The sequence below is a fragment of the Borostomias antarcticus genome (assembly GCF_949987555.1).
Source record: "Borostomias antarcticus genome assembly, chromosome: 14".
Lineage (NCBI taxonomy): Eukaryota > Metazoa > Chordata > Actinopteri > Stomiiformes > Stomiidae > Borostomias > Borostomias antarcticus.
The window spans coordinates 12,429,397-12,441,704 of record NC_140247.1 but is presented as its reverse complement, the minus strand read 5'-3'; the positions used below and the strand labels follow the sequence as shown (position 1 = coordinate 12,441,704).

The 12,308-nt window shown below is 49.9% G+C and overlaps 2 protein-coding genes across 2 annotated transcripts in view; one reads left to right on the top strand and one right to left on the bottom strand.

Annotated features, from left to right (window-relative positions):
- On the bottom strand, positions 1–2,843 carry foxj1a (forkhead box J1a; the record flags this gene model as incomplete). Its single annotated transcript, XM_084448998.1, has 2 exons — positions 1–927; positions 2,214–2,843. 2 exons carry the CDS (start codon positions 2,841–2,843, stop codon positions 1–3), a joined length of 1,557 nt encoding a protein of 518 aa, XP_084305124.1.
- Positions 2,844–9,703: 6,860 nt separating this feature from the next.
- Positions 9,704–12,308, top strand: part of ubald2 (UBA-like domain containing 2) — a 10,382-nt gene continuing 7,777 nt past the window's right edge. Inside the window, exon 1 of the mRNA XM_084449026.1 lies at positions 9,704–9,932. Within this exon, the coding sequence (XP_084305152.1) occupies positions 9,813–9,932 (120 nt within the window). The 5' untranslated portion in view covers positions 9,704–9,812. The remainder of the gene's footprint in view (positions 9,933–12,308) is intronic.

Below are 12,308 nucleotides of genomic sequence, written 5' to 3'. Positions count from 1 at the left end.
CTAGAGGAGAGACTCAATCTTACCGCTGATGTCACTTCCTCCCAGGGAGTCCCCCAGGTCAAACAGCTGGTCCAGGTTGACCGCCGAGCTGCACAGGAAGTCGGCACGCCCCTCTTCCTCCTCCTCCTGCCAGGGGGCCTGCAGGAAAGCCGTCGCCAGGAAGGTCTCTTCGTCGTAGTCTCCGCCTCCTCCTCCTCCTCTTCCTGCGCCACAGCTGCTCTGGGTCTCAAGCAAGACGTGGCACACCTCCGCCATGCCCTCCGGGGCCTGCAGGGGGCAGATGTGGGTCCCCCGCACCGTCAGGTCATGGTCCTGGTCCTGGTCTTGGGGGATGGGGCTGAGGGGACCCCCTCCATCCAGGCACAGCTCACCGCTCAGGGCCGAGTCCAGCAGGATGTCCCAGTCGAAGCTGCCCTTCAGCGGGCCCAGCTCCCTCTGCTCCTCCGGCGACAGCAGTGGCGAGCTGGAGCGCCGCGGCGCCTTGGCAGTCCTGGAGCCCGGCGGGTGCTGCTTCCTCTTACCGCCGCCGCCGCCACCGCCCACCTTCCCCGCCGGCCAGCCCCCCAGCATGGTGCCCTCGGCCAGGCGCGGGTCCCAGTTCTGGTCGGCCCCCGTGGCCTCCTCGAACTCCCGGAGGAGCTGCTGGGACTCGGCGTCCACGCACAGCCCGGCGCCCTGACCTAGCATGGGGTTACCAGGACCACGAGCCACAGCCTGGGCATGGGCCTGGGTTCCCGCCCGGAGCCGGCTCTGAAGGGCCGGGTTGATCTGCACCGGGGGCATCCTCCTCTTCTTGTAGGCCCCGTTCAGGAGGCGCTCGGCGTACTGGGGGTCGATCTTCCAGAAGCCCCCCTTCCCGGGCTCGTCTTTCTGCCGAGGGACCTTGATGAAGCACTTGTTCAGGGACAGGTTGTGGCGGATAGAGTTCTGGAATAGGAGAGAGAGAGAGAGAGAGAGAGAGAGAGAGACAGAGCATTAGTTGGTCACTGTGGATAAAAGTGATATGACAGTGATATCTTACATGTAGGCCTTGCCCCATGTAAGATAAGCAGGAGTTCAGTGTGCAGTGTGTCAATTCACATTATCCATATATGAGATGTGCTGATGTATAAATAAAGTTTGATTTGATTTGAATTCATTATTAAATGGATAGTATTGTTCACCACTGGTTGTACAAAGCAGGAAGTACAGATGATTGCAAATCAATTGACCACATCACGTTATTGCACTGTGTCTACCCTTGCATTCAACCGTACTGGGAGAACACACACACGCACACACACACACACACACACACACACACACAGGTCTAAATGGAGGTCTGACCCACTGACCTTAGTTAAATATTATCTGGCCCATGCTCTGTCCTACAATAACACAGAGGTCCAGGAGAAGTCTGACCGGTGCAGAGAGCTAACGTCTAACGGCTCCATCAATCATTCATCCGACGAAATTAAACTCTTTGAAGACGGGGGGGGGGGTAAGAATCTGCACTTTTCGAATGCCATGCCACCCTCCCCTCCCTTTCCCTCCCTCCCTCCCTCCCTCCCACTGTCTGCGCCCCCCCCCCCCCCCCCCCCCCCCCCGCCCCCTCCCTCCCATCTCCTCTCTTTGCTCAAGCAGAAAACCTGTTTGCTATTTCTGAAAGAGAAAGCCATGGGGTTTGAGACAGAAAAAAACACACTGAAACGTGTGTCTTTTAGAGGAGAGGAGAGGAGAGGAGGAGAGGAGGAGAGGAGGAGAGGAGGAGAGGAGGAGAGTGGAGAGAAGAGGGGAGGAGAAGAGAAATGAGGGGTGGAGAGGGGAGGGTAAGAGGGAGGAGAGGGGGGGGGGGCTGTGGAGTATTGGTTAGTGTTCACGGCCATTTCTCTACTACGAGAGCCCCTAATAACCCATAAATCCTAGCTGCTAAACGTCACGAGGGTGGCAACGCGCCCAGACCTCTTCAAACGTCCCAAACTCTTACTGAAGTCTTCTCACTGAACCCTGGTAAAGACCAACGCTGGGCACAGCTGCAGCTCTGGCACTCTCCATACAGACACACACACACACACACACACACATTCTAAGGCTCTAAGAGAGATGCTGAGGTTGGCCCTCATTCCATCTCTCTCTCTTTCTCTCTCTCTCTCTTTATGTGCACAGGTATGTGTGTGTTTGTGTGTGTTTGTGGGGGGGGGGTGGAGTGCGTGTGTGTGTGCGTCACAACCCACCTGCCAGGTGGGGTCGGCGTGTCTGAAGTAGCAGAAGTTATCGGTGATCCACTTGTAGATGCAGGACAGGGTGATCTTGCTCTTCTTGCTGGCCTGCATGGCCATACAGATCAGGGTGGCGTAGGAGTACGGAGGCTTGACGCTGGGGTCAGTCTTGTAGTCCACTTCGTCCGGGCAGTGCCCGTGGGCCACCAGGCCGGGCAGCGCCGACAGCGACTGCATCCGACTGTAGGCCGCCGCCGTGGGCTTGCCGGGGGTGAGGGGCATGCCCATGGAGGCGGGGTCTCCGGCCAGAGGGGAGGCCGGAGCCTCGGGGCCCGCCAGCTGCTGGTGGCGCCCGAAGAGGTGGGGCTGGTGGTGGGCGGAGAGGGCGGCCTCCGGGGGGGCGTTGGCGTTGAGGATGGAGAACTCCTGGAGCCACTGGAGGCTGGTCAGGCTGTCGTCCAGGCAGAGGGAGCCCCCGAGGGCCGAGGGGGGACCGAGGCCGGCGGGGGCGAGGCCGGGAGCCGTGGTAGACCCGGAGCCCGGGGCCAGGTCCAGCTCCTCCGATTGGGCAGCCGCGGACACCACCTCCTCCTCCAGCCCCACCAAGCCCTCCGGCCAGGGGTCCACGCAGCTCAGGGATAGCATGGTGACAGCCCTCCGGCGCCTCTCTCTCTCTCTCTCTCTCTCTCTCCCTCCCTCTGCGTCTGTCTCCTCCTCCTCCTCCTCCTCCTCCTCCGCTGTGGTCTGACAGAGAGAAAACACGCCGGGCGTTAACGACGCTGACCAGGACAATGACGGGCCCATTTGAAAACAGAGCCCTTTCAGCCATGCTAACTGGGGGTGTTAATTGGAATACTTTCATCTCAGAGATTTCCATTCAGTCTCTCTTTCAGCTGGTGTGGGGGCAATTAGTATCACTACAGCCCGGGGGCAACTGTGGCCGGGGCAGCTCTCAATAGGCTATATGGTGTCCTGAACATTTTTATATATTCTTATAATGTGCAGTTTACAAACGTTGTGTAAAGTAGAGTAGACATAGCAACTAGCCTACTGCAATATAGATGGGTTGTAGTGGTAATTAGAATTCCCGTTCCTTTGAGTTTTTTGACGAACATGTATATAAATAAATAAAAATAATAGCGTAAGCATTTGAAGAAAGGCATAAGTGCAGTTGCGTAGGGCTGCGCGTTACGTGAGACGTTCTTGCTGTTTTGATTCGCGAACGTTCTGAAACCCCGTCGCACTTGACGCGCCTCGGAGGAGCGCATCAGTACCCCATGGGGCGGCCGGACGGGCAAGTGCACCGAGGAATGCCATTCCGTTGAACAGTCTCATCTAACTAACGTTTCTGTATAACATGGCCTCTAATAATAATCAAAATATCATATAGGCTATTCAAACTGTCTACTGACATGAATTTGTGGTCCACTGACTTTGATGTTTTTTAAAATAGCCTAAAGATAATTGCGACTAATTGATTGTAGGTTCAGAATTCTGAGATTATTGTTGTATGGTTAAGAGTTGGTCTGCTAGTAGCTATTTATAAGTATATTAGGCAACATAGGCTAGTTATGTCTTAATTAATATTTTCTCACCATTAAGATAATTAGAAACATTTAAGTTCCCATCCCATTTTTGCATTTAGAATATATTGTCGGCTATATTTCAAATGGCATAATTTGATCTCATCTCCTGAGAAATAAAAACGAATGGAAACGAACAGGAAAAACTCACCTTTATCTGTTAAAATGATGAAATATGACCTTAAATTCCAAATGAACAGCTGATTAATTTTTAAACGCACTTGAGCCTTACGGGATTTGCACCTGTCGCCAACGGGTGAACAAATTCCTCAAGATTATGCCTTTGGCGCTCTGATGCGCGCTTCTTCAATTCAAGGTCTCAAAAGTAAGTCTTTATAATGGTGTCCGCGGCTAAAGGCTCGCGCTCGGGGGGCAGTTTAATACCTGGTGCAGGAGGTTTGTCCCGCAACCATAGAAACGGTACACCCCCTTGTAAACAGCTTCCCGTGCTTCCATTGGCTTGGTGGTTGCTATAGCGCTTCATTTTTAATCACTTTCAACTCAGGTTTGCTCGTCACGCAAGTCAATTCACTCTAGAACTCAAAATGGACAGCTGAAAGGAATGATAGAAAAACTCAACATCTCTTTCATCTTTCCACTAAGGATTATTCTGATCCCAGTAGAGACAGACAGACAGACAGACAGACAGACAGACAGACAGACAGACAGACAGACAGACAGACAGACAGACAGACAGGGCTCGAATCTACAGTATCATAGCCTATTGATTTACAGACTAGGGTTTATGAACATTTAGGCTAGTTGTGCGAGTTGAAGACAGAAAAATTATTCAAACTTTTCTTAACCCTCATTCGACCAACATTTAACATACATGGACTACCGACCTGGATCCCTGGGTACCCCAAGAATAAACTACTACCGACCTGGATCCCTGGGTACCCCAAGAATAAACTACTACAGACCTGGATCCCTGGGTACCCCAAGAATAAACTACTACAGACCTGGATCCCTGGGTACCCCAAGAATAAACTACTACCGACCTGGATCCCTGGGTACCCCAAGAATAAACTACTACAGACCTGGATCCCTGGGTACCCCAAGAATAAACTACTACAGACCTGGATCCCTGGGTACCCCAAGAATAAACTACTACAGACCTGGATCCCTGGGTACCCCAAGAATAAACTACTGGAAGAAACAGCCATCATAGCAAAAATTTAACTTTCTTCTCAAAACGTTATTAATATGTAATTAATGTCATCTGAGAAAAAAAGAGTGTTATTTTAGCAAATTTACTGTTAATTTGCCTATTATGTAAAATGAGAATATACACTCTAGGCCTATAGAAACTGCACTGCTGATCTCTGAAACCAACAAACTGCTCATTCCACACAAACGCCTGTGCCCTCAATGGTGTGTGTGATACTTAAAATTAGGATCCATGTCAAACATGAATCATTTCCCCCACCTATTAAAACTGCATAGGTGTTTTGACTGTATACAAAAAAAACGTATTGAAACAATGATATGGAGTCATTAGGAACAATTTGATTGATAAAGTCATTATAAACTGGAACGATAGATTAAAGCTACTGTGAGATATGACAGAAAGTTTACCTCTGCAAGGACCCACGTCTGTAGGATGAGGGTTAATTTAATTAGTCGGCTATTACCCCTGATTCTGTGTTTCAAACCCGCATGCCAGGAATTAAGGAGAGGAGGTTGACATCTGAGTGGTGTTGGGCATTGAAGACAGGATGCTGGAGTGTGTGTGAGCCATTCTGACCGGCGGTCATCAGACGGAGGACAGACAGCGTGTTCCCCGACCGGCGCTGGAGTGGGGACCGAACTCGAGAGACGAGGAAGTCTTTTTACAGCTTCACACTCGCCTTTTGTGCGGGCCCTCGGGGACCCACTCAGCCACACTAATGGAGAGCTCAAGGGGCCAAAACTGTTTTGTTTCTCTCGCTCTTTCCTTCTCTCCTTCTTTTCGGTCTTATTAACAAAAAAAAAGTACATTCCTTCACAGACCCCCCCCCCCCCCCCCCCCCCCCCATGCCTGGGTTTTATAGAGAGGCTGATGGCCTCAGTGCTGAGTTAACTCTGATCTGTCACTGCATGGGCTGTGCTGTCCACTACTGTCACACCCAACATACGCCCCAATAGACGACACTTTATCTCCTTTAGTTAGACAGGAAGTCTCATTGACACATGTCACCTTTACAAGTGAGCGTTGCATAAGTCACAACATAGTCTAAAAAACATACAAATACATAGCAAACTGAGTCATGCCCCCCTCCACACACACACACAAAAAAAGGTTAATTTGCAGTAAATCAGCTTCAAAACACCCCTCTCTCACCCCCCACCCCCCCAGGCCATGTCTCACTCTCTCAAGTTGTCCAAGTTTGACGGGGACAAACGTAAAACACAGAGCAGAGGAAGGAGGGGGGATCACTCCATTCTGACAGCACAAAGAGAGTGACGCAGGAAGACAGGAATAGGGCCGCCTGCCCCAGACCTTCCCCACACTACCACCAGAGCCAGTCACCCGTGTAATCTGCCCCAGACACAGACCACTGAGAACAGGCCGGCCCAGCAGGTCAGGGGCTCTGACCTCAACCAGGCCAGGATGTTTGGGTCAGTCTGGACGTTCCTCTCCTCCCCTCTATTCTCCACCCCTCTCCTTTCCTCTCCTCCCCTCTCCTCTCCTCTCCTCCCCTCTCTTCTCCTTTCCTCTCCTCTCTTTGTCTCTCCTCTTCACCTCTCCTCTCTTCTCTTCTGCTCCTTCTTTGCCCGCCTGGAAGACAAGACCGAGGTCAGGGGTCAAATACAGAGCAGAAAGGAAAAAAGGAGAGGAGAAGAGAGGAGAGGAGAGGAGAGGAGAGGAGAGGAGAGGAGAGGAGAGGAGAGGAGAGGAGAGGAGAGGAGAGGAGAGGAGAGGAGAGGAGAGGAGAGGAGAGGAGAGGAGAGGAGAGGAGAGGAGAGGAGAGGAGAGGAGAGGTCTGGGAGGATGGGAGAATGTGCGGACAGAGAGAGACGGGTGAGAGTAAGGGATCAAGTATATGTTTTCTGGACACTAGAGGGCGCCAGACACTACTAAATGACTGCAGCAGAGCAAACGAGCTTCCTGATCCGCTTGTGCTGTTCAAGATACTGTTTTTCTGATTCAGATCTTTATTTGTCACATGTAAAGTACAGTGTACAGTCACAGTGAAATGTTGCAGCCTGCTCCATGATACATACATGATCCATACAAATACACAATTTACAAATTACACAAGAAATACAAATATATACAGATAAGATACCGGTATGGATGGATGATGTACTATAAATATGGATATAAATAACTCTGGTAGCAGGGGTGGGGTGGGGGGGGGTGGTCATGGGTGTGTTATGTATATGCTATAGCTATAAATAAATAATCCCAGGGGTTAGATATACTGTCCTCTGCATTTACATGTATGGTATGGTACAGTACATGTATTCTGACACTGTGTAGTCTTACAGTAGGCTACACTAGATATAGTGACACTGTATTACTAGCTAGAGTCATTCAGGTGCCAGATGGCCTGGGAGAAGAAGCTCTTAAAAAACTTTCTGGACCTCGAGGGTCTTTATTGGCCACACAGTGAGACACACAACACACGTGAGTGAAGGGTGACACAGCACACACACACACACACACACACACACACACGTATTCAGTGGTTGCCAGTGGAAATTGTTCCCTGAATGTCTCCCATCATCCCAAGCTGTCCTCCTCCAGGGGCAGCCAGGAGCAGTGGGCAGCCATCGTTCATGGCCCCTGGGGACCAAGTCCAGGTGTTCAGTCCATTTCCTGGTTAGGGACAGGGCTGAAGAGTATCTGTTCTTCTGCATGTTTTTCATATTGGGTTCTTTGGGAGGAAACCCTACGAACATGGGGAGAACATGCAGACTCAACACAGAAAGGCCCGGAGACCTTCTTGCTGTGAGGAGACAGAACTGGGAACTGCGCCATCATCAGTAGTGAGCCATCTTCCTGAGTCTCAGTTTATGAAACAACTCAACACATAAAACCAAAAAACACTCATTCTTAAAAACCACTCATTCTTGATGTGAGCTAATATACACAGATTCTGAGAAGCTCTCCTGTGTGTGTGTGTGTTTGTGTGTGTGTGTGTGTGTGTGTGTGTGTGTGTGTGTGTGTGTGTGCGTGCGTGTGTGTGTGTGTGTGTGTGTGCGTGTGTGTGTGTGTGTGTGTGTGTGCTCGCGCGCACAGCACACGCGTGCTTGAGTGAGTGTACAAAACACTTTCAAAGTAACCTCTATGATAAGGTAAATGCAAAGCATCTAATGTTCAAGTAGCCTCTACAACAGACCTCAAGTCTCCACTCCCCCTACAAACTAACCCAAAGCAGCAGAACTAACACAGTCCCTGGGCCCTCTCTGCTCCCAGTAACCTCCGCTGCTACATGGCCCGGCCTCGTCGAACACAGGAGCTCATTCATTCTTTCCAGAGGGCCCCCAAGCCATATTGACGGTTCGCTTGCTGACACACCAAAGGAGATGTTATTACACACTGTGGCTGCATTCACCAGCCTGATGGTAGAAAACAAGATGGTGACCGACTCGTGAGTCATGGACAGGGGGGAGGAGGAGGAGGAGGAGAGGGTGGCGATATGGAGGTCGACACGTGGATAAGAAAATAAGCAAGACATCCTAGGTATTTTGAAAACAAAGTCCAGTCTGTCAGGGGGGATGTTAATCGTTGACTGAAGGACTGAGGACTAGCTCCAGGCTCCACCCCCTCGACTCCGTGTTGTGTGTGAGGGACAGGGCTATAGGGAGACTGCATGGCCTTAGCTGGGAGGAGGAGTGATAGAGGACAAGAGAGAGAGAGAGAGAGAGAGAGAACTGAAAAAATGTCGTTTGGGAGCCAGGGAAGCCCACAGTGTGTTCTAAGACATCACAGAGTCCTGTATTCATATAGGACCCATTGGCAGTCATCTCAAAACAACTTCTTGGTAACACCCAGGCGTGGATACATAATAGATGGGGAGCTTTTTGAGTCACATGCTCTCGTCATCACCTTCATCTGAATTATTCAGAGGCTTTAGCTTGACAACCCAACCACCACTCTTGGAAGATGAGGGGGGTTTGGCCTGTTCTAAAACCTTAGGTACTCTTCCGTCCCTTTTAACTCATACCGTACGAAATGTGTTTTTTCAATATTGTCTCACCACCAGCTACATTCATTCAAATGCATTATACTGTAGATATACAGGCTAATCTAGGCTATCGTTAAATATCTATTTAAATGTTTTCATTCGTGAGAGAGGAACACAAACAAAGGCGTACATGTAAACATTGACAACGCCAATATTTATTTACATTATGCACCATTAATATAACCACACATGTCTGCGCAGGCATCGTGCCGTACGAGTCCACCAATATAGAACGAGCTTTGTGTACCTGCCAACGACGGCGTCCAATGGGGTTCAGTAGAATGCATCCCCTTGTACCCAATCGGCAACGACGGGTGCCCTGCAATTACGTCACTGCAATGGATCGCCGTCGAGCCTCAGCAGTGGTTTTGTAAGCCTGGGACAGCCGACTCAAGAGCGGGCGGGCGGAGATTAAAAGGTGTTAGTTCCGTTAGGTGACGGCAGTGGTCCCAATTATCCACTAAATCCTGAAGGTAAACCTTGAATCTGAGGGCCGATTTTAAGAACGAATATGTAGCATGCATGTCAAAGACAGATGACACCCTCACTCAGCTCCGGGAGGTCCTTTAGTGTACTTGCCGCGAATTTACTTTAGGCGACCTCCGGTGTATAAAACGAGGTAATGTACTATACTGACCAATGGGACTTCAGATAGTACCATCTAGTTATCCAATCAGCTGTTGAGTTTGTCTTTGTTGTTGGTGATGACACCGGAGCGTTTGTTGTTGCTGGAAGGCGAGGGGAGCAAGTGGCAGGGTGGGCCTGGTTTCAACGATTCCTATACAACATTTGAGACAATCGAAGATTGTTTTGTTTCAACGTCGGTATAACTTTGGAGGCCTGAGAGAGCGGCAATGTCGGTGAACATGGACGAACTCAGGCACCAAGTGATGATAAACCAGTTTGTGTTGACGGCTGGCTGCGCCGCTGACCAAGCGAAGCAGCTTCTTCAAGCGGCGCACTGGCAATTCGAGGTAGTTAACGTTTACTCACTCTGTGTGTGTGTGTGTGTGTGTGTGTGTGTGTGTGTGTGTGTGTGTGTGTGTGTGTGTGTGTGTGTGTGTGTGTGTGTGTGTACTCTCATGGTTGTTGTGTGTTGGGATGCTAGTAAGCTTAGTAGGACGGCGTGGAAAAGAAGGGACACGGCTAGCCAACGTTTAACTGTTAGTGATTTAGAGGCAATTACCTAGACTAGCTAGCTAACATAACTAACTGGCTAACGTTGCTGATATTGAATGTTGAAAAATGTTTGCAGCTCGCTGTCTCGCCAGTAGCCAGACGCTTTTTGAATTGTCCATTTCCGGATGATCGAAATCTTGTGAAACAATACATTTTTACGCTACTTTTCTTCGCCCCCTCCCCCCTTGAAACTGATATGAGTCAATCTATGACCTTTATAAACATTATTTAGACCTCACTTTAGCCAGCTACTCTTAGTTCTATTTGGCAGCTCAAACAGAAGTATCAGTGGTCTCTTGAGGGTCCCCTGAGGGTCTTGGGTCTGGGGCCCCTGAGGGTCTTGGGTCTGGGGCCCCTGAGGGTCTTGGGTCTGGGGCCCCTGAGGGTCTTGGGTCTGGGGCCCCTGAGGGTCTTGGGTCTGGGGCCGTTATTGTTTACATTCGTGTCAGGATTCCACTGGAGCGACGTCGTCAGCAAAAGCACTTCCGCTTCTTATAATTTGAAGAGAGTCCGTCCTCCGCGCAGTTCACGAATAACTTGTATGACCTGTTATTGTTCGTTGAGGAAGATTTCACTGTCTCATCATTGTGGGTAACCTAACGTTAGCTATGTGGGGAAAGTATTGTATTGCCTTCCAGTACGATTGCATCAACCACCACTAACTGCAGCCTCCACGAACAAACATGTTCAGCAGTCAGAAAATGGTGATGAAGTCTGTCTCTGTTTGGTGCGTATTTTGTGCTGCGTGTTGGTCTTCCTAGTTAACCTAGCTATATTTAGACTGATTAATGTGCCTTATCCATCCAGCTGTTACTCTCTGGAGAGCGAAGCTGTGATCCACACAAATGGACATGCACATCACCATTATAGCAGCCTCTACCACTCTGTTCTTCATTAAAGGATAGCCTGCTAGTATTTTAATAGTTATTTGGACTTTGACCCCACCAGTTTTGCAGAAAATATGTAGAGAAAATTCGTTATACAACTCCAAAGGTATTAGGTATTACATTAGTTATTAGGACCTAAAGTAGCTGTAACAGTGTGGGTGAACAGTGCAGTACTTAGGTTAGTGTCACACAGATAAAGTGAAAGACATTGTCTGTACGCACCACACCATACCATAATAAAAGTAGGCTAATACAAAGTAAGTAGAGACAGGCCCCAGGAACAGCTGAGGATTGCCAAGCAGACCTGGTTCATCCAGCTTCAGCTTCCAGATGGTTCTACCTACAACATTATTGGCTCTAAAGGCCAATCTGCTGTATCTGCTGTCTGTGTGTCATTGTTCTGAGGGGGGTTGGGGCGCTCGGAGGCTGGATCTCGGGCCCGGTAGGCTCAGTTAGAGGTAGTGGGTGGAGCAGGGGCGGGGCCACGTTGGCTGTGGGTAGAGGCTGGAGGAGGCTGGTTCAGGACTGGCGCTGCGTTGCTGCCGAGACAGGTCACCTGCTCCAGGGCCGGACCCTCCCTTTCAGGTGCCGAGAGGGACAGGGGTCAGAGACCCCCGCAGACCCGTGACTCTCATTATCAGTGTTCACCTGGTCTAGGGAACAGCCCCCCCCTACACACACACACTCTGTCCTTTCTTTCTTTCTTTCTTTCTTTCTTTCTTTCTGATAACTAACAGCTTAGTGTTAGATGAGAATAATAACGTAAGCCTATTTTGGAGAACGTATAAGACTTCTTGGCTTAGAATTTTTTTTCTCTCTCTAATCTCTAGTCTCGTTCTTGTGGCTTCCTCTCTACTCTACAGAGTAGTGTTTGTGTCAAGTCTGTTTGAGTCTGTGTGAGTGTGTGTGTGTGTGTGTGTGTGTGTGTGTGTGTGTGTGTGTGTGTGTGTGTGTGTGTGTGAAGTCTGTTGTGTCTTTCTGTTGTGTGATTGTGTGTGTCTGATGGCATGTTCCATTCTCCCTTCCCCCCGCCAGGGCCCCCTCTCAACCTTGCTAGCTCTCTCTCTCTGTCTCTGTCTCTCTCTCTCTCCCTCTCTCTCTCTCTCTCTCTCTCTCTCTCTCTCTGTCTCTCTCTCTCCCTCTCTCTCTCCCTCTCTCTCCCTCCGTGGTATAGTGCTCTAGCCGTACCACAGACAGCCCTACAGAGACTAGTCCGTGTCTAGTCGATTCTCTCAACGTGTTCTTCAGCAGTAGGCCTGCGTCAAGTCTTCTACAGCGCAGGGC